Below are 22,527 nucleotides of genomic sequence, written 5' to 3'. Positions count from 1 at the left end.
CAGCTGACAAGTGTTTTGGGAAGGACTCTTGTGCTTTCGACAGTTCCTTTCCCTGCTGATTTTTCCATTGTGTCACAGCTAGAGATGCTTAAGGAATTCAGTTTCTGTGAATTCTGATGCAGAGTGACCTGATCTGTACCCCCTGAACTAATGCTTAGGTTGGAAACTAATTATTCTTTGGATTTCACACTTACCTGAATTTTGCAACATAGCTCTCAGCTACAAAAAGGTGCCAAAACATGTTTAAAATGCATATTTTAGAGTAAGATGTGTTTAGAAATGTGCATATTCAGATAAAATACACATTTAAATTAGATATTTTGTGTTGAGATATGCAATTAAATATTGCAAGTGCAGTGTAGAAGATAACATTGTGCTTTCATATTGTCTCAAGACAGTTTTTAGTAATAAGCCTCTAAGGATTCAATCAGTGAGTTAAATGTGTGCTTGATACAGTTTAACACGAATTTAATAAACAAAAAAAGCAACGGTATGTCAAGTAGAACCTTCCCTTCCCCAATTCACAGTTGGAAAATACCTTTATTAAGACCAACCTAATTGTCACAAAATAGCGACACGCTTTTGAGTCCCTGGGGAGTTCAATCATACCTAAGGTGGGCTCCAGTATAATCATTTTCTGTGTAAAATCTCACAGGATTGTTGCGACAAAGAATGAACATGTAATAGCTCTTTTTACAGCAAATGTTCAATAGACCCAGTTTTTCTACAGTTATGACACAAAAGTTGTTAAGGAATGTAGTTAATGTGTTAATTCCATTAGTCAGGAAAGAGCTGGCTCATTCGCAAGATGCACCTGGCCTGAATCTGGCGACTTCCTTATCAGTGCTACTGGACAGATTAGGCATGTAACTCAAATTACAGCGTGGGTTGTGGGTCATTGGTTCTTATTAGGAAGGAGTGGATAGTTGTGCAACTGTGGAGTTACCTGAACACATTGAGAAGAGCTCATCTGAGAAGAAGACTTGGAGAATTGCCATATCTTTGCACTCTGAGAACCCTAAGCTGCTGTAGGACTCTGTGCATGTTGACTTTCCTATATAGCAGGGGCTTGAAACTCCCTTGGTGTCCCTTCCGACTCTACAATTCTATGTTTCTATAACTTAGAACTTGCGTGTTGACATCCTTCAGCAAGGACGTTGAAGTACAGGGACCCCTCTGGGACCAGAGGGAGAAAACTCTTGGTGTAACCTGCATATACCGTATAAATATAGTGTGTGTGTGTTTTTTCATCCTACCCAACTTCCAAGGAGGTTAGGGCAACCACATGGCTTTGCCGGCCCCGCAGGTTTCATCTGTGAGACAGGTTGGGCTTTAGCAGAAGCAATTGGCTCAAAGCCACCCAGTGAGATTTATGGCTGAGTGGAGATCTGAACCCAAGCCTCCTTCCCTTTATCATAGTCTAGCACTCTTGCCCCTCCACATCCCATTGGCTTGGGATCATTTCCAGCATCCCATTCCTTTCAACTCATATCATAGTTCACTTCTCAGAAGTGAGACCTGCTTTTTATTCTACTATTGATAATTTGAAGTGGTGTTTTTATGTCTCCCTCTATTATGCATGTGAAGCCCTGGTGATTTTAATAGAAAGCTTTGCATAAAGCCTGAGAGTAAGACATTTGTTTTTGGTATTTGAGATTCCTGCTTTGTATGAACTCTCTGGCTAGTTCTAATAAAAAGGCATGATTTATATAGCCTATGCACCATGTACGTGTGCTCGAGGTACAGCAACTGTTGCAGCTCTCTGGATAGTAATCTGCTTTTTTCCATAGCATTTTATAGGCCCAGTGTCAATCTGAGGGCATATTATGCATTATTATTACTTTCTGTGGCAGCCCAAAATACAGAAATGTATCTGGAAGGGCTAGATAGATGTTTAAGCTCTAAGAAAAGCAATGTATCTCTTTTCAGCTGGCATGGAATGTGTTGCATGTTGCTTGCACTAGAGCTTAACCCACAGATGGAGAACTTGCTGTCTTCCAGCTTTTGTTGGACTACAACTCCCATCATCCCTCACCCATTGACAATGCTGGCTCAGGTCGATGGAAGCCAGAGTTAGCCAACTTCTGTTGGCTGCCCCTGGCTTAATCTGTTATCTGAGTTAGAATTCCCCCATTCATATTTTTTTTCTGTGCTGTAATTATACCCATAATTAGCAAAGTGAATCATACAAAATACTTGCACTTCTTTTACTTATTTATAAAACTTATATCCTGCTTTCTCCCCAGAAAGAAAATTGAAGCATCTTACAACAATCAAACAGACATGTAAGAAAACCAACTTCACAAAATGCATTAAGCAACCATAAAAAATGGAATCTGCTTAAAAAAGGAAAATCAGCAAAAATGGGGAACTCATAAAACTCCAAAAAAAACCTAAAGTGAAGGCACAGAAGAAAACAACCTTCAGTTTTCTTCAGCTGAAGGCCTTCCAAAACAATCAGGTTTTGGCTAAATGCCTGAAGTGAGGAGGACCTCAGAACTGAGGGCCAAATGTGGCCCTCCAGGTTTCAATATATGGCCCTCGGTACCCCATCCAAGCTACACACCTCTCCCTAAGCCAGACCTCTCACCCGCTCTTCTTGTGCTTTCCTGATTCTAGCTAGGCAAAAGCACTTAAGGACTTGAACTGTGTAGAGGTCCCGTGCTTGCCTGGATGAAGAATTGTGGTGAGTAGGGGCAGAGACCCCTGGCATCCGTGTGGCTGGCATGAACAAAACCTGTCTGCTTTATGCAGATGTTGAATGTGGAATATTTAGGTAACTGCAGCACAGTGCAATAATATATTGTATGCCCAGAGGAGGTAAAGATTATTCAAAATCAAAGAAACTGGCTAAACAAGGCCCCAGCGTATAGGCTGAAGGCACATAAGGCCACCCCCTTGCTGAAGCTAAGCAGGTGTCAGGGCTGGGGTCAGACCCAGGTCAGCAAGAAAGGAAGAAAATATATGATGCTGGTGAAGTTAAGTCTTTATTTAAAGAAACAAAATACAGTGGTACCCCGCAAGACGAATGCCTCGCTAAACGAAAAACCCGCAAGACGAAAGGGTTTTCCGATTTTTAGAGGCTTCGCAAGACGAATTTCCCTATGGGCTTGCTTCGCAAGACGAAAGCCCATAGGGAAATCTCCTGGGACAGCGGGGAAGTGCAGCGCACCTTCTCCTCTGTTCCCAGACCTGTCCTGAAGGCTTGTGGTGGGAGGTCCGGGAACAGAGGAGAAGGTGCGCAGCGCTTCGCCTCTGTTCCCGGGACTTGCGTGGGAGGAGGGTTTTTCCTCCCCACCGCCAACATTCAGAACAGCATTCTGAATGTTGGCGGTGGGGAGGAAAGCCCTCCTCCCACCGCAAGCCTTCAGGACAGGTCCGGGAACAGAGGGGAAGGCGCGCAGCGCTTCTCCTCTGTTCCCGGACCTGTTTTGAAGACTTGCGGTGGGAGGAAGGTTTTCCTCCCCACCGCCAACATTCAGAAGGCTGTTCTGAAGGCTGGCGGTGGGAAGAAAAGCCCTTCTCCCCCGCCAGCCTTCAGAAGAGTTCCCGGAGGGCTGCCTAGGCTGCGGATAGCAGCATGCTGCCCCGCGCAAGGGGCGCTGTTAAGCAGAGCGCCCCTCGCGTGGGGCAGACATTCGCAGCTTGGGGAGCCCTGCAGGAGTTCCCCGCAGGGCTATCCAAGCTGCAGATAGCAGCCTGCTGCCCCTATCCGCAGCTTGGAGAGCCCTGCGGGGAAGTCCTGCAGGGCACCCCAAGCTGCAGATGTCTGCCTCGCACCGGGCAGCAGGCTGCTATCCGCAGCCTAGGCAGCCCTCCGGGAACTCTTCTGAAGGCTGGCGGGGGAGAAGGGCTTTTCTTCCCACCGCCAGCCTTCAGAAGGCTGTTCTGAAGGCTGGCGGTGGGGAGAAAAGTCCTTCTCCCCCCGCCAGCCTTCAGAAGAGGTCTGGGGACAGACTGTCCCTGAACCTGGTCTGAAGGCGGTCTCCATAGGAACGCATTAATTGATTTTCAATGCATTCCTATGGGAAACCGTTCTTCGCAAGACGAAAAACTCGCAAGAAGAAAAAACTTGCGGAACGAATTAATTTCGTCTTGCGAGGCACCACTGTACAACTCAGCCTGGTGGTCTCAGCAACCCTTTCCAATAGGTCTTGCCCCTATGGAGCAGTTCCCAGGATTGAAGGCCTTCTACCGCCTTCAGGATGTTCCCCAAGCAGTCTCAAACTGTGTCTGTCCACCTCTGACCTCTGCTCTGCTTTTCTCATTACTCTGCATGTTCTTGGAGACCAGCAGGAAGGGGAGCTTGTCACAGCAGGAGGGAGAGACTCCCTGGATTCTTCAGCAGTCTATTGATGCTCCATCTCTGCTTCAGCCTCAGAGTCTGAACTGTTCCCTGTCACAGGTTCTGCCTGCTCACTAAACCCTGTTGCTCTTTCAGCTTCCGACACCACCTCCCACCAATCTTCTCCCTCTGACAGCTCCTCTGTGTCCCACAACCAATCCCCTGCCTCTGAGCCTTACACCTCTGAGTTTTTGCTTGGGGATTCCCCAGCTGGTGTCTCTCATTCCTCTTTGACCAGCCGTTCCCTGACAGCAGATCAGAGTCTGGTCAGTGCTTGGATGTATGGCCACTTGGAAACTATGTTTACACTGCCTTGGGGATCTATGATAGCAGAAAAGTGGGATGCAAATGTAAGAAAAGTAGAATTGGCTGTGTTGTATATACTTGCTCTTCTCATTACAGTGATTACAGATTTCTCTCATTTCTCAAGTTTGCACAGCAGATTATTGTTATGCTAACTTTTGGCATGTTGGGCAACTTCAGAAAATGCGTACAACCTATGCAGCATAGTCTTTTCTCATAGTGTCCATTGGTGCCAACTCAGTTTGTTCCATATAAGAAAAATGTGGCAGGAACAGTAGCCTTAGTCATGACTATCTATGGCAGTAGCCGGTTAGCAGTTGATCTTGGTGTAATTTAGCAGCTGTCTTTAGGAATAACATCTGCTTTAAATGGAGCGAATGAACACGAGCACAAAAAAGGAAACCTCTGTGCTCTGAGTTCCTTTATGGATGAAAGTGGGAGGAGAGGCGGTTCAGTTCAGGATAAGAAACAGAGCCCGTGGCAAGGGAAGGATTTCCCTTGGCTTTCCTGCCAAATGAGCGAAGGGGAAGCAGAGAAGTTTGCTCCTCAGGAGGGAACTACTGTCAGAGTCTGCTTCTTCCTCTCCCAGCAACCCTTAATGCTCCATCCCACATTGCTTCATAGAGGCCCTTGATTTTTCATAGAGGCCCTTGATTTTTCATAGGGGCAGGTAGCTGTAGGGGAGAGGTTCTTATTTTAGGATCCAAGCTAATCTTCTTCCACAGAACCTGAGAGGCAGCTACCAGGTTTGTTGGGAAACTTGATTGTTTGCTAACAATTCTTCACTTACTTGCTCAGTAGCCTAAGCAGCAGTAATAACACCAATCAAAAGACTTACTTAAAGGAATGTACGCACAGGTGCATCAGCTCTGGCCTTCGTAGGCCCATACTGAGTTAGCTATATTGTTGTGGGTTGAGGTCAATGTGTGACTGCTGACCTTGGGTTGTGTTTTAGCACAACCGGAACCACTAAGAAAACATCAGCTACAATGGATTAAAACCCTGCTGCATGCAGTCTGGGCCATGCAGATAGTCTAACAGTCACCATGGGTTGAAAACACAGCTGTGCATGTCCTAAGATGGTAATATGAATGGACTTGACTACTTCATTTATCATTTTGCTCTGCCCTTCTGTAAATAAGTTTTATTACCCTCAGTCCTCTTCACTTCTTTGCTTGACACCTGTCATTTTTGGATAACAAAAACACTACCAGAACCACCAACACATTAATAGGGAAAGCAGTTTCTAGCAGTATGATTACGTAATCCGTTTCCAAGTCCCCCGTCTTTCAGCTTTTCTGTTCAAGTTGCTCCAAGGGTCTCTAGGTGTGAGATAAGATAAGCAAGGTAAGTACCGGCACAGGGGAAGGCTTCAGTAATGAGTGTTTTGTTTACAGTGCCCTATAGCATGTGCGTGGCGTGGAGAAATAGGCTATGTTATGGATTTAACTTTGGCAAATCAGATGCAGGTCTCATAGAAGAAGAAGAAGAAGAAGAAGAAGAAGAAGAAGAAGAGGAGGAGGAGGAGTTTGGATTTGATATCCCGCCTTTCACTCCCCTTCAGGAGTCTCAAAGCGGCTAACATTCTCCTTTCCCTTCCTCCCCCACAACAAACACTCTGTGGGGTGAGTGGGGCTGAGAGACTTCAGAGAAGTGTGACTGGCCCAAGGTCACCCAGCAGCTGTGTGTGGAGGAGCGGAGACGCGAACCTGGTTCCCCAGATTACGTGACTACCGCTCTTAACCACTACACCACACTGGCTCTCAACTGGGTAGTATGCAGCAATGTTTTGCTCGAGAGTAGACCCACTGAAGTTAATGGACATGGAGGGCACCAAGTTTGCTAGCACTGTTGTACTAGATTACTTTGTATAGAAGCTAGTCTTAAGAGGGGCGAGCCGGTGACTCCTTTTACTACTTGTGATGCAGTGCCTAGTATATATTGGACACTTTGATTTTTTTTAAAAAAATGTTGATGAAGTACGATGGACCTGGGCTGAGCACATTTCCTTTGCCCTGAAAAGAAATGCTTTGGCATGAAGTGAGCATATGTTCACCCAAACCACTTCTTCACTTTGAATAAATGTTTGACTTTACCTTAAACTGCAGTGATTGATTACACAAAAAGGAAAGGGACAAAACTCTACACTGCTTTTTTGTTGTCATTTTATTTTGATTAGTGGAATACATTGTTTTAAAAATGGATGGATAGATATTCTTAACATACTTACCCATTTAGCAGCAGATGAAAAATGGCCGGTCCTCACTAAATTTGCCTGACAGTTGGTGACTGACTTGAATCTAATATGTAAGCTTCATAAGCTTTGCCATAATGTTTTGAAACGGTCATAAACCTTAAGAGTATCCTAGTCACACATTTAACCTGCCACATTTAACCTTCCTCTGCGTAAGAAATTTATGACAGGTTCCAAATACAATCCTCAACCTTCTCCTTAAAGCAAATCACAAAAAAGAATGGTTATTGGGTCTCATGGGAACTCAGAGTCTGCAATATATTTAAGCAGGCAGCAAGATGGCTGGAATTAGACATTCAGTGCCAGGTCTGGGAATACTGGTTGCCACTGAATAGCTACAAAATAGAGGCAAGATGCAGGAATTTAGGGTGGGAGAGACTGTACTTTGCCTCTGTGCACCCACTGCCTGTCCCTTGCCACTCCCTTCCTGGAGTCATTACTCGTCACAATGTTGGAAAACATACCCAGAACTCCTTGTAGCAGGGGGCAGGAAGAAGCTAGGGGAAGAATTGTGAGGAAAAACCACAGGCAGAAGGGTTTATGTGCTTCTTCCCCCTTAGCTTGAGATTAAATCCTCTTCATGCCCCTCTGTAGCTGTTGGACCACACTTGGATCTCCCGCTGAACGCCTAATTTTGCTATCACCAAATCACAATTTCCAGGGTTCTTTGGCAAACAGCTAAATTCATCTCCACAGGTAGACAACATACCATAATGCATGCACACACACTCCAATTAATTTAGAGTATAAGCAGGGCTTTTTTTCAGCCAGAACTCACCAGAGCTCAGTTCCAGCCCCTCTCAGGTGGGTGTTATTGCCATTCTAAGGGAACGAGGGAGGTGTTCATGGTGAGTTCCGACACATATTTTTTCTAGAAAAATATCACTGAGTACAAGGAACTGGCAGTTCTGCATCTGCAAGGAGTTGATCCTCTGTTGTGGTAGCACCTACTCCCTGGAACCCTGCCTCTTTTGCCCATTCATATATCTCTATTTTATTGTTTTTGGCACCTGCTAACTGACCCCCCCCCCCAAGTCTATCCACACAAGTAATTTTAACATGCAGTTTATTATGCATATTTGCTTTGAAACTCCTGGCCTTTTTAATATTTTGCTACATTTTATGTCAATTGTATTTTTAGCTTTCAATTTGGTTGCCACCTTTCTAATGAAGATCTTATATCGCCTCATGTAAACCACTCAGAGGTTTCTGTCAATTAAACAGCATATAAATCTTGTCAAGTAAATGAAAAGAAACCAACGTGTAAATGTGATGAAACTCACTGTATATGGTGAATCCAACATATGGTGTAGGTAGGAGGACAGCAGAAGATTCTTCACACTTTCCTTTTATAGGGAGTGCCTATGACCTTTTGGGTCTGTGGTGCAAGGGATGTTTGAGATTCATGGCTAATGCCATATATGCAGAATAGGAGAGAATCATTAGGGATGTAGGCAGCACGCCTCTTTGGGGAAATGCCTGGCACCCTTCCAACGAACTTGTAATTGCTCCACTGTGAAAAGCTCCAACGCAGACAGATGCAGCGACAGGAAAGGAAGAAAATCCCTAAAATGCAGAAGTTGGTGATGTAATGGGGATTTGATTCATAGCTGACCGCTGTTCTCAAGAGTCACCTTCGAGCGGAGGAGTGTGCTCCCCTCCCTCCGCAGGCCGATGATTTACTGCTTGACAGGTAGCTCACCAAAGCCCTTTGGCTGGAATCAGATGGCTTGTCTGATCCCAGCCAGTACACATCCATTTTCTCATACCTTCATTCAGGAGGGAGCGAAATAAGGCTGACTGCGCACAGTGCATCTAACAAATGCTTTGTCGGGTTACAGGAGCTCAGGTATTAAAAATTTATTTCTACCAAAGCTGAAGCAACATTTAAAAAAACTAAATGAAAAAATGAAAAAGGGTGATTTATGGACAGGGAATTTCTCCGTGCTTCATAAAACCACCATATCCTACAGCTGAGCATTTGTCAAACGCCACTTAAAAAACCTCACTAGCACCATTTTGGTTCTTTCATCCACAATGTTTATTCGGAAGCCAGGATTGCATACAAAACAATTAAATACAGTCAAACCTCGGTTGTCGAAAATCATCCGTTCTGGAAGACCATTCGACTTCTGAAACATTCGACAACTGAGGGGCGGCTTCTAATTGGTTGAAGACCTTCTTGCACTCAAGTGAAAGCTGCATTGGATGTTTGGGTTCCGAAAAACGTTAGAAAACTGGAGCATCTACTTCGGGGTTTTCAGTGTTCGGGAGCTGAAACATTTGGAAATGGAGCCGTTTAAGAACCGAGGTTTGACTGGAATCTCATTTTATTGCATATGTGTAATCACTTGTTTTCAGCGAGACGTTTTGTGTAGCTTCTAGGGGGTGGGGATTGTTGAGAACATGGTTAGAGCTTTAATTATGGTAACAGTAAAGGTAAAGGTAAAGGGACCCCTGACCATTAGGTCCAGTCGTGACCGACTCTGGGGTTGCGGCACTCATCTCACTTTATTGGCCGAGGGAGCCGGCATACAACTGACTAAGCTGCTTCTGGCGAACCAGAGCAGTGCACGGAAACGCCGTTTACCTTCCTGCCGGAGTGGTACCTATTTATCTACTTGCACTTTGACATGCTTTTGAACTGCTAGGTTGGCAGGAGCAGGGACTGAGCAATGGGAGCTCACCCCATCACGGGGATTCAAACTGCTGACCTTCTGATCGACAAGTCCTAGGCTCTGTGGTTTAACTCACAGCGCCACCCGCGTCCCTATGGTAACAGTAGAGGATAGCAATTTATAAATGGGGCTACCACGTTGGATATTGTATCCTCCTTTAATGACTCCAAGGCATACCTACTGCACTCTGTTTCATTCCCCACCCCATTAGACCACTTCTTTACACAGCAGGCAGAGGAGGATGGGTGGTGGTGCGTTTGCCAGTAGAAGAACAGCGTAAAGGGAATGTGCCTTTATAATCTAACTCTATAGCTTTCCAGATGGTGCTGAACTACAATTTCCATCATCCCTGACCCTTCGCCATTCTGGCTGGCCCTTCTGTGAGCTGGAACCCAACAACATCCGAAGGGCAACAGGTTCCCTATCACTGTGCTAAAGGGGCAAGTAGTAACCATTTTTTTAAAGGATCACACTAAAGCAAAAGCAAGGTTAGCTCACCTCTAGATAGTCTGAAGGAAGGAAATCTTGAGGTTTTAAAAACAAAACAGATTTGAGTGGTTAACTCATTTTGTTGCATCTTTACAGTGCTGTCTTGGAGAGAATCCTGTGGTGTTCCTGTTCAGAAATATACTTTATATATATATTAAGTACTTGTTTTATTAAACTGAATGGGGAATTCAGTCTCTTGAGTGGTCAGCTGGAAGTGACAGATGTGATTATGTAGCCCAGGTCAGGCCGAAGTCAAGAGCTACATCAGCAAATGATGATTTGAGAGGCCAGAGGCAGGAATGTAGCCAAGGTCAGTTGGGTGGTTGGGTCCTAGAAATCACAATACCTGTGTTTACATGGCTTCTCTTCACAATATATTGCATACAATGGAGGAGCAAGCTTGAAGCATCCATTAGGTAAGGCCAGCCAGGACCCTACTGGCTCCCCAAGAGGGAAATCTGTATATTGGATGGTAATTCAAAAACTATTGTGTGCCTGCATTTCTACCATGTCCTGGTCCTTCTAGGAATGACACTGATTCTTTTTAAAATAGTCTAGCAGAGGGAAGAGAGAGATTCCAGGGCCATGGGAATCTGATGCTTAGCTGTTTCCATTTTAGGACTATATTTGCTTTCACCGTAGGTTGTTAAATTGTTGTGTGGGCTTGGGAGCATTGCTTTGGCCATGTACTTGCTGCCAAAAAGTGTGAATGACTATTTCCCCCTCTCTTTTGTTAAAGTAGTCAAAGGAAAGTACAGTTATTAATTTGACTGTGGCGAGAAAACACTTCAAGTGTATTAACAATGCTTTTATTTTCATAATCCCAGGAATATTCAAACTTTTGTAGATCTTATTCCACCTTTTTATTTTTCTGAAACACAAAAATGTGTTAAGTTATTCTGCAGGATTAGAAGGCGTAGTTATCAAAAGTAGGTCCTGCAAATCCTTATATGCTAATTTGAAAATTCACATGCTTGAATAGTTCCATGGACGTAACACATTTAAGCTTTGTTTCTTTTAGTTATGCTATACTTATTTGTGTTTTGCAATTTGGAGGTCTGCTGCTGAACCAATTATACACCCAAATGTTTTACATAAGAGCTGCCTCTTGAGTCCTATTCATGCACCAGAAATAGTGGAACAAATACCACCAGGACTTGCATTTGGCATAACATTTAAAAGGCATTGAATGCAACCCCAGCTTGCCAGAGAACCTATGCGACCCCAAATTTACCTGTTCCACTCGTGACATTGTACAGCAATTTTGGTCAGGGATAGTCTGGCTATTGTGACCTATGCATTGATAACCTCAAGACTTGATTACTTTAACACGCTCCGTGTGGGGCTACCCTTGGACCTGGTCTGGAGACTCTAGTTGGAGCAAAATTCTGCACTTAGACTGTTGATGGAGACAGGCTCTCATCAGTACATAACTCGGGTGCTCAAAAGTTTTCAGTGCCTTCCCCCACACCAGGGCTAAGCTCAAGGTTACTGCACTATTTTGCAGCTTTGCTTAACAACTTTGCTCCACGATTCCTTAAGGCAGTGTTTCTCAAACTTGCGTCTCCAGCTGCTATTGGAGTACAACTCCCATCATCCCTGACCACTGGTCCTGTTAGCTAGGGATGATGGGAGCTGTAGTACAGCTAGAGACCCAAGTTTGAAAAACACTGCCTTAAGGGCTGCCTCATTCCTTATACAATGGTGCCTCGCAAGACGAAAATAATCCGTTCTGTGATTCTCTTCGTCTAGCGGTTTTTTCGTCTTGCGAAGCAAGCCCATTGAAGGATTAGCGGATTAGCGCTATTAGCGCTATTAGCGCTATTAGCGGCTTATCTGCTGATCGGATCAGCTGATAAGCGGCTTAGCGGCTTAGAAAAAGGGGGGGAAGGGAAAAAAACCAGCAGGAACTCGCAAGACATTGTCGTCTTGCGAAGCAAGCCCATAGGAAATTCGTTTTGCGAAGCACCTCCAAAACGGAAAACTCTTTCGTCTAGCGAGTTTTCCGTCTCGCGAGGCATTCGTCTTGCGGGGCACCACTGTATCTCTGCATGATCCTGAAGATCTTTGTGGAGTCACTGTTAGTGTTCCCTGATGGCTTGAATGCATGACTCCTATCCCTCAGTATTGTGGGCCCAATTTTGTGGAACTCCTTTCCAGCTGAGGTCAAACAGGCCCTCTCCCTGTTGAACTTCCAGCACCTACTGAATATTTTTGACAGGAGGATTTTTAATTGATGTTTGATTTTGTAGCTTAACTGATTGTTTACTTTTTGCGCTGTATCCTTATAAACCACTTAGAGGCTATTGTAGTTATTCAGTATATAAATTGTTTAAATAAATATATATGGCATTTGGTGTGAGGATATAGTATTGGTGGGCCTAATCGGCTGCAGATTGAAGGCTCCCCAACCCTGTTTTAAAGGATGTGCTGCTTTTTCTAAGGTGGAAATATCCAAATGTGAGCAGGAAACACGATCATCATGCACGGGAGTTGGAAATGATAGAGCCTGATGATTTTCCTGTAGTATGGGCAGAATTCAGCAAATGCATCTGAGGCGTGTGGTATTGACCCCATGCATGGAAGAGGATATAAATAAAGCCATTGCTTTATATTCATTGTTTGCTTGTCTTATAATTAAGAGCACTTTAGCTTCTTCTTTACCTTCACCTCCATGTTTCTGTGTAACTCCCTCTAATTTGGAAACCACTTAAAACATGAGTCAACCATGAAATTATGCAGTCACTGGCTTTCCCTCACAGATAAACTATATTTGTGATGGAGAGTTATCCACGGGAAAAGATATATATTTTAGGACTCTCCTTTCCTGACAAGATCCTATTACACGCTCTCTTCAAAGGGCATGGAGACCAGGAAAAATTGCTGCTTGCCATACATCAAAACAAAGTGTAGTGGTGCTTCCTTTTTTTGATACCCCCCACCCAAACTGGACAAGGGAACTCTGTCTCTCTACCCTACTAGGTCAGCACTCATGTTGCCTGCATCCTCATATGCAAGCAAGGCTGCTGCTTCCTTGCCTTCCGCACCCCCACCTGCAGTTTTGCCACTGTTGGGCTCTGTGGTGTGGCGAGTGAGGCCTAGCAAGGTTCATGAGGCAAAGAGGGGCAAGGTTCAGGAAAGAGGCAAGGCTCATGCTGTACTCTGGGAAACGCGGTGCTCTGCAATTGCCATGAGAAACAATTGGGAGGCAGTAACACTTCTGAACACCAGTTTCTGGAAAACACAGGAGAGGAGAGTCCTGTTTGTGGGTTTCCTACAGGCATCCGGTTGGTCACTGAGAAAACAGGATGCTGGACTAGATGAGCGTCTTCCACCAGGCTCTTCTTACGCCATTACTCCAGAAAGAAATAAGCTGGAGCGGAGTCCTTCTACAGCAGCAGGGGCTTATGCAGCCAAATAGTTAGCACCGCCTGAGCAGCAAAATATTGCTCTGCTTAAAGGACCCAGCCTCCTTCAGTCATCTCCTACTGTGGAGGAGCCTCAGGTCTTCCTGGGTTTTTAGCTGTCGAGTCCTCTGAGTCAGAGATTGTGGGGCTGCATCTTCAGGCTGTTGAGTGGGCCTCACAGGTTATTCTGAAAGCACTTGTGGGACTGGACCTGCACGTCCTCCCCCTCACTCTTCAAAAATGGGGGACATGACTCCAGGGTCATGACAGCCACAGCCAATGCAGCAGAAGCACTGACACTCTTCCTCCTTCCTCTGAGGAGGAAGGTCCTTCCACAAAAGCCCATGTATGTAAGGTACCACCAGGTTTTTTGTTGTTGCAGTGTTCAGAGTATTAGACTGGGACTGGGATGACTTGGGTTCTAATCCCCACATGGCCATGAAGTCTGTGGTATGATCTTGGACCAATTGCTGTGTCTCAGTCTAACCTACCAAGCAGTGTCATTGTGATGATAAAAGTGGGTGGGGAAGCACTTTGCAATACCATCTTGAGCTCCTTGGAAGAATGGTGGGGAAATAAATTCAAAATGACTCATGGTACGTGTTACATCTTTGTTCCATCCTGGCACCAGTTACTGAATAAGATGTCTTTACATAGTCCACAAATTTACAGGATTAAAGTTTAATTAAATCATCTCTCCTTTTTTTTAAAGGGAAAATGGAGAGAAGAAGGGGAGGTTATTTGGTCTCTGAATCTGGAGTAGATTTTTTTAAATTATAAGACTTCACAGGGGGAAATCCGTTAATGTTAGGCAAGTTTGTGGACTGTCCTACAGTCCAACCAAATTATAAATAAGCAAGTAATTGTGAATGGGATTGCATCTTTAAACTCAATGGCGGAACCCCCAAGGTAGATAATGCAATCTGGATACAGAAACTTCTCAGGGTGGCATTCTAGGAGCACCCAGTGTGGTGGTGTGGTTAAGAGCAGATGTCTCGTAATCTGGGGAACCGGGTTCGTGTCTCCGCTCCTCCACCTGCAGCTGCTGGGTGACCTTGGGCCAGTCACACGTCTTTGAAGTCTCTCAGCCTCACTCACCTCACAGAGTGTTTGTTGTGGGGGAGGAAGGGAAAGGAGAATGTTAGCCGCTTTGAGACTCCTGAAAGGGAGTGAAAGGTGGGATATCAAATCCAAACTCCTCTTCTTGCTCTTTAGCTCTGCTGTACAAAAGGGGACTTGTGGGTTTCTCTTGCTGTTGTTGTTTTTTGGTGGTTTTTTTTTTTTTTTGCTGTGAGCAAAGGATATAAGAAGTACCATATTTTTCGCCCTATAAGACGCACTTTTTCCCCTCCAAAAATGAAGGGCAAATCTGGGTGCGTCCTATGGGGCGAATGCAGGCTTTCGCTGAAGCCTGCAGAGCGAGAGGGGTCGGTGCGCACGGACCCCTCTCGCTCTCCAGGCTTCAGGAAGCTATCCCAAGTCTTGCAAGCCCGGCGGGATGTCCCACGGGCTCGCAAGGCTTGTGGGCAGCAGCCTGCACCCAAAAGCTGGGGACAGCGGGGAGGCGCAGCGCCGCCACCCCGCTATTCCCCGACCTGATCGGGAGGCTGGCGGGGGGAGAAGCAAGCCTGCTTCTCCCCCCCCCAGCCCCACAAGCTCGGGGAATAGCGGGATGGCGAAGCGCCGCCATCCCGCTATTCCCCGACCCGATCTGGAGACTGGCGGGGGGAGAAGCAAGCCTGCTTCTCCCCCCTCCAGCCCCACAAGCTCGCGGGATAGCGGGCCAAGCTGTCCCTGAAGGCAGAAGAGGGAGACGAAGTGCTCCGTCTCCCTCTTCTAGCTTGGGGATGGCTGCGCAAACCTGGGGGGAAATCAAATTTTTTCCCTTGATTTCCCCCCCCCCCCAAAAAATAGGTGTGTCCTATGGGCCGGAGCGTCCTATAGGGCGAAAAATACGGTAAGTGCAACATGCTCATACAGTACCTGCATGGGATTAATATGTATCCTAGTACTAATCAGGATGTGAGAGCTGCTGCTGCTGCAAGGCAGGTGAATGGAAAGTATGGTCCGGACATATGGTGCTCAGTGTTTTGTTTTGTTTTTCTTAATCAGAATGGTAATATAAATGGGTAAAAAAATCAGAGTTCTCCCTTTCACTGGGGGTATGCCATAACTTAATTACTTGTCATCAGGGTGCCTTGAAATTCTTAAAGGAAGGTGTTAGATGAGCAGAAGGAATTGTTAATGCTGTTTGTAAACCTACTGATGTTTTGCTAATGAGATTCCCTTTCATGTACTATAAGGTAGATAGAAGGAGAGTGATCCTGCTGTTCAGAATGCTAATCAGCTGTGCTGGAAAGACATCTGTTTAAGCAAATATGATAAGAGAGCAAACTATGAAACGGTTGGCATTTTACTTGAGACTCCTAGGCTATGACCTTCAGTGGACCAGCATTTAAGAACTTTGCAAGGTGGAAAAGTGTGTTTGTGTTAGAGATTGTGGACAAATTGGATTCAGATCATATTTAATGGCAAACCTGCCTATTTCACTTTCCAAAACAATATGTGAACTGAGAAACAGCCATCTTTTGAACATTTGCACTTATCCAAATTTTGTGGTTCTTCAGATGAGTACGTCATCTATATGAAAATGCATACATTAGGGTAATGCCCCATATGTTGGTGAAAATAACATGCAAAAGTTTTGCAAAATTTGCATGCAAAAATGTGTACGATAGGCAGAATTGCATAGAAAAATATGTAAGTTATGAGAAATCTACACTAATGTGCTGATGAATTTTCATGAGGGCTTCTTTAAAAATAAATAAATAAATCACAAACTGATATGGGAATGTGGAGTACTGAATGCAAGAATGGAACAGTGAGAAACTGAAATGGACAGATTTGCACATCCATTGTGTGTGTAGATTGAGAGATTGCCCTACCCCTGAGCTACAGAGTCGTGGAGTCCATGCTTTGCAAGCAGAAGGTCTTAGGTTCAGCCTGACATCTCCAGCAAAAAGGACCAGTTGGCAGGTCAGGGGAAAGATCTCTACCAGAGACCTTGGAGAGGTTTTCCTAGTCACAGTAAGAGGATTGTATTGAGCTGGATGGACAAATAGTATTATAAGCCCGCTTCCTATGTTTCTGTGATGTGGGAACACTGGCTCAAAGAGTTGTGTAGTTGCCTATTTGGGACTTCCAAAATTTTCAGACTGTAGCCCAAGTCAGGTTGACCCCGCTGGGGTATTTTCTCATGTACTTCCTTTAAAAAGCACGTGCCACAAAATGGTTACTGCCTCTGCTTGTTGCACCATCCTCAAGCTGGAAGTTGAAGTGCTACCCTTGCTTGTGTTCCCATCTTTGCCACTTACCCAGAGATGCTTCTCTGCCCTTTGCCCATTTCCGTCCCCGAGTCTCTCGGACCCACAGAAGAACCATTAATCTTCTGCAGCAGATCATTTTCTAGCAGCCAACGTTCTTTCAATCTTCCCAACTGCTTGTCTCAGCACAGTCCTGGCAAGGTGTCTGTGCTCAGTGATCTTCTCAATGCTCTCTAAAGAGAATAGTGAGAGCAGTTGCGTGAAGGCTTTTGGCTCCATCCTGTCCTGACTCTGCAAAATTTTGCCTTGGATGGCTGCCCAAGCAAGGGGGTGGGGGCAGTGATTTTGAAGCTCCAGTTTTTCAGGCATCTAACCTTGCCTGAAACCAAATTAAGCTTGCAATTCTCTACCTTTTGTGAGGCCGAGCCAAGAAAGCCTGCTACAATCTTTCTTTAAAAAGAAGAATGATAATAAAAATGAAGGTAAATGCTTCCCAGACACTTGTGGTGACTGTGCTGCCATTCCAGAGCCAGCCAGATGACAGTAAGAGTTTGTTAGAAGGTTGTGGTTTACTCTATAACCCCTGATCCTATTTATCTATCACATTCATATCTCATTGTTTCTCCAAGGAGCTCTGTGTGGTGTACATGGTTATCCCCCTTCCTTATTTAATCCCCACTGCAACACTTTGAGGTAGGTTAGGCTGAGAGGCAGTGACTGGCCCAAGGTCACCCGGTGAACTTTATGGTTGACTGTGGAATTGTACCCTGGTCTCCCAGGTCCTAGTCCGGCACTCTAACAGCTATATTACACTGGCAGCTTTTGCCCTAACAAATGCAACTATTACTAGTAGGGTATGTTTGCTTTTGCTTGTATTGGAAGTGAAGGTGCTGTCGAATCACAGGTGTGCTGGTGCTCTGGAGACACAGAGCTATGCTTTCACTCCAGAATCGGGGTGGGAATGCCAACCTCCATCACCTCTTACCTTGGTCATGCTGGGTGCTGCTGATGGGAGGTGCAGTCCAATGACATCTGGAGGACCACAGGTCCCCCCACCCCTCTTTCTAAAACTCAAAGGGAGTAAAGTATGTCGCCAGGGAGACTTGAGATTGTGGGTGTAAGCACCAGACTTGTGAATAGTTCCTGTTTTCTATAGAGAACCAGGATGGCATAGCAATTCATTTTAATCTGTTTTTAATATGGAATTTTAAGTCATCGTAAGAAGAGTTTGGATTTGATATCCCACTTTATCACTACCCAAAGGAGTCTCAAAGCGGCTAACATTCCCCTTTCCCTTCCTCCCCCACAACAAACACGCTGTGAGGTGAGTGGGGCTGAGAGACTTCAGAGAAGTGTGACTAGCCCAAGGTCACCCAGCAGATGCATGTGGAGGAGTGGAGACGCGAACCCGGTTCACCAGATTATGAGTCCACCGCTCTTAACCACTACACCACACTGGCGTAACCCACCTTTGGGCCTTAGGGTGAAGGGCAGATAGGAAAACTCACTACTACTACTTGAAAATGTGATAAGTCACTCTTGCTGTGCTTGTGCCCCCCCCATTCCATGATTGGGGCTCCTGCCACAAAGTCCTGCCCCGATGAGACAACTTCCTCTGTGGTGCAGAGCATGTGCTCTGCTGCCTCAGAGCTATGGCCCACTTCCATATTTTTGCTGTTCGTTGCATGCAGATCGCTTTGTGAATGTAGCCCAGACCCAATTTCATTTTCATGTATTTTGAGGTTAAATGTATAGCAGAGCCTAGACATAGCTTTCGTAGGCCTTTGATATACAGCGGTACCCCGGGTTACATATGCTTCAGGTTACATACTCTGCTAACCCAGAAATAGTGTTTCAGGTTAAGAACTTTGTTTCAGGATGAGAACAGAAATCGTGCCCCAGCGGCGCAGCAGCAGCAGGAGGCCCCATTAGCTAAAGTGGTGCTTCAGGTTAAGAACGGACCTCCGGAACGAATTAAGTACTTAACCTGAGTTACCACTGTACAGTAAAAATGCAAGCAATGTGCCACCTGTAATTACTATTAGGGTGATGTGAATGGTCTATGTGTTTTCTACATGCACCTCTCTGATGCTTAAGTTTGAACGTTAGGCAAGTTAATATGGTAGCTATATACCTTTGCGCCTCTCTCTCTCTCTCTCTCTCTCTGTGTGTGTGTGTGTGTTTAAGGGGAGGGGCAATCTGGATCTGCTTCCTAGCCTATGCAGTAGGGTTAAATATTTTTCAGCTGTTCTGGTCCTGATCCACATTAGAAGGGCCCTGTGCCTGAAATTTGCTTTGAATGGGGAGAACTATTGACTATTGACTATGAGTGTGCCCCCTGCCACCCAATGAGGACTGCAGGCGTTTGGTTCCAATCTTGATCAGAAGCACAGTGGGGCTGGAAGGGTAAATCTCCCGCATGTCCTTGCTTCTTTTGCTTCTATCTTACACTGGCAATTTTTTTTTTTTTTTTTTAAAATAGAACTATGGTAAAACCTTGCATTTAAAGGCAAAGATGCATTAGGTTTGTCTCATCTACTTTTGCCTGTGATTTTTCAGCTCCAGTCATTTAACAAAAATGGAGCAAGTAAGAATAATCGCTGGTCTTTGGTAACTAAGTTTCATTTTTAAAATCCATTTCGATTTAGTTGAATTCTTCATCAGTTTTCCCATGCTTCTTTCTGCTAAGATTCATATTAAACCATACTCCAATAATTTTGCTAATCTAGATAAACTTCTTTTTTATATATTTTAGTATCCACTGCTTTTACTGTAATTGCATAGGCTATTAAATTTTTTTTGGAGGTGGTTGAATTGAATGCATTCTTTTCCTTTTTATGCAACTAATTTCACACATAAAGCAGCCTATTTTCATTACAGGGTCATTTAAAAATTACCCTCTGTGAGCCTGTAGGCTCAGAGCTTTATTATATTTAATCAGACTAGTCAAGTCAGCTTGTGGTTGATTAATTGATGAGCACATAATATTAATTGGTGCTTGATTTGTTTTTAACAGGGTCTAAGTTTGAAGGCTCACTACTTTTTGTGGTGGACAACACAGACTCATCTTAAAATCATGACTATATAGAACTACATCTCTGTAATTTGTTTTTTATTCTGAATATGTTCCATGTTATTGTTTGTATGGTTATGTGTTAGCTTGTCCACATGTTTATGATAAATCAATAAAAAAGGTTGTTTATTTTATATGGTGTTGTAACAAGGTTTCTCATAATGGGGTGGGAAACAGTAGGGCACCCCACATAAACAAAATAAATCTGAAACAGTTCTGTATGGGACAGTATGAAATTTGATCCAAAAGCCCAGAATGTTTCAGTGTGAATCTTCTTCCATGGTAATTAGGAGTTAGGGATTTACTTTTATTCAGAAATTTCCTACTAAAGGTAATTTTTTTGGAAACGAGGTTCTTTATTTTCTTTAAAAAACTCTCTCTCTATCTATCTCTGCCTCCTCTCTTTAAATTTGACAACACACACACACACACACACACACACACACACACACACACACCTATAGACCTGTTCATGATTGACATGGTAAAGGTGATCACTGAGTGCTTTTTTTTGAAAGGACACATCCTGAAGCTGAGGCTCCAATACTTTGGCCAACCTCACGAGAAGCGTACACTCTCTGGAAAAGACCCTGATGTTGGGAAAGATGGAGGGCACAAGGAGAAGGGGACGACAGAGGACAAGATGGTTGGATGGTGTTCTCGAAGCTATGAAGCTGAGTTTGACCAAACTGTGGGAGGCAGTGGAAGACAGGAGTGCCTGGTGTGCTCTGGTCCATGGGGTCACGAAGAGTCGGACACGACTAAATGACTAAACAACAACAACACCACACTGGAGTCTGATCTGAAAACAAAAGCCTCCTGGATGTCTGGCAACTCCCAGACCACAACAGGCAGCTTTTGTGTTTTCACAAGTTTTCATTGTGAAGGCAACCTTGAAAACCCCCACAAACAAACAGCAAATACCTGTTGCTTGCAGTCTAGCAGTAAAATGGCAAATAACACTCCACGAAGGGAAGCAAGCTGCTTCCAATTCCAATGGTGTGCCCTGTCAAAGAACCTATGAAATGCTAACTTTGGAATATTCATTTCCCCACAACCCCCCAAATCATAGATGCATGATTACGTGTCAAAGGGTTGTACAGTTTCATTGCTATTGAATTGCATCTCCCAAACCACTAGTGTTTTTGTAAAGCATTTCTAAACTCAGGTCACACGGTAGCAAAATCGAGATTAGTTCTCAAGTACAGCAGGCAGTGAAATAGCTACACTGAGCAGGTAATCTCTAGGGCACGGTATGATGCACCAGACCCTGATTACAAGTGGTAGGGAGAGCAGAGCCTGTACCTGTTTGTGCTGGAGGCGAGGAGCTCAGATGCATCCCCCTTGCATGCAAGTAACAATCAGAGTCCGTTCACATGCTGTTGACAAATGCAAAGTTGGATTTATTCATTCTGAAAAGAGGAGCCTGAATGCAGCTTTCCTTGCCTCATGCAAGTGCTTGGCTGCCAATGCATCCTCTGAAGGCTGAGAGTAGTTTGAAGCGACCATATAGTCCTTTTGCATGCAAAGGATGTGCTTTCTATCCCTGAGCGATGCCCTTCCCCAGGCCAAACAGGAAGCGCTACCCTGCTCTGCCATGCTGCCCATCCCATCACCTCCGCTTCACTGCCTGCCTTTGCCATCACTAGCACCACACCACCTACTGGCAGAGAAGCCGTGCTGGCAGTGGTGCCGATTTCTGGCAGTATCTCACAATATTTTGGCAAGATCTCGCTGGAAATCTGTGATGATGCCTACACCGTTTCTCTGGCCCTGTCTCTGGGGGCGGGGGCAGATCAGGGGCTTCTGCTGCCTGAGGTGGCTGCTTTGCCACACCTAATAGGTGGGCCAGGCCTGCCCTGCCGATTCCAGTTTTTAATTCCTGAGAACGCCTGACACTGTGCTGCTTTAATTTTGTGCTAGTAAAACTCTGTCAGGAGTGACTTGCAGTTTGATTCAGGCTGCGTATCTGTCTGGGATCCTGAAATGTTGTGATCCAGGATGCAGCTGCTGCTGCAGCAGCAAGTGACCTTTTCGCATTCTAACCACACTTTTGGATTGATGCCTTTAAAATTACAGGTCACCAAAGCAGCTATTCTCTTTAAAGCCCGCCTTCTCTTCTCTTTTTGAGCAAGCTCCATGCCAGAACAGGCAGGCAGGCCACAAACTGATTTTTTTTATTTTTTAAGGCTGGTTACAGCAAAGACCTGGTTTTCCACCAAATTTCAGAGGCTGAGATGGGATCCTTAAAAAGCAAATGGTCACCAAGGACTTATTCTGATATTAAAACACCATCTACACAGTTCTCCACTATAGCTGGTGTGGTGTGGAGGTTTGAGTGTTGGGCTAGGACAGGGATCAGCAACCTTTTTTCAGCCGTGGGCTGGTCAACCATCCCTCAGACCATGTGGTGGGCCAGACTATATTTTTTTGGGGGAAATGAACTAATTTCTATGCCCCACAAATAACCCAGAGATGCATTTTTAAAAATGTATTTTTATTAAAGATTTTCTTAGTTTACCAAAGTATGTGCAATGTCTCTCCCCCCCCTCCAAGTAACATTTTTTACAGATCAGTTTCATTTGTTGAGAAATTAGGAAGAAGAAGGGGAAAGTGGGTGGGAAGTTGGGTGGGGTGGGGTGGAGATGTTTCTAT

The 22,527-nt window shown here is 44.8% G+C and overlaps 1 protein-coding gene and 1 long non-coding RNA gene across 8 annotated transcripts in view; both read left to right on the top strand.

Annotated features, from left to right (window-relative positions):
- Positions 1–22,527, top strand: part of CHST11 (carbohydrate sulfotransferase 11) — a 223,360-nt gene that overhangs the window by 68,447 nt on the left and 132,386 nt on the right. For 2 of the 7 annotated variants that reach the window (XM_082240620.1, XM_082240618.1), the window contains exon 2: positions 2,247–2,285. The exons of the other annotated variants lie outside the window; for them this stretch is intronic. In XM_082240620.1, coding sequence (XP_082096746.1) covers positions 2,247–2,285 — 39 coding nt within the window. The remainder of the gene's footprint in view (positions 1–2,246; positions 2,286–22,527) is intronic. 7 annotated transcript variants of the gene reach the window in all.
- On the top strand, positions 6,131–19,268 carry LOC309542136. The gene is made up of 2 exons (XR_014224116.1): positions 6,131–6,419; positions 18,450–19,268. It is a non-coding gene; the product is annotated as an uncharacterized lncRNA (long non-coding RNA).

The sequence above is a fragment of the Podarcis vaucheri genome, assembly GCF_965113315.1.
Source record: "Podarcis vaucheri genome assembly, chromosome: 10".
Taxonomy (NCBI): Eukaryota; Metazoa; Chordata; class Lepidosauria; order Squamata; family Lacertidae; genus Podarcis; species Podarcis vaucheri.
The sequence above is the reverse complement of the archived record's forward strand: the minus strand, read 5'-3'. Positions and strand labels throughout refer to the sequence as shown.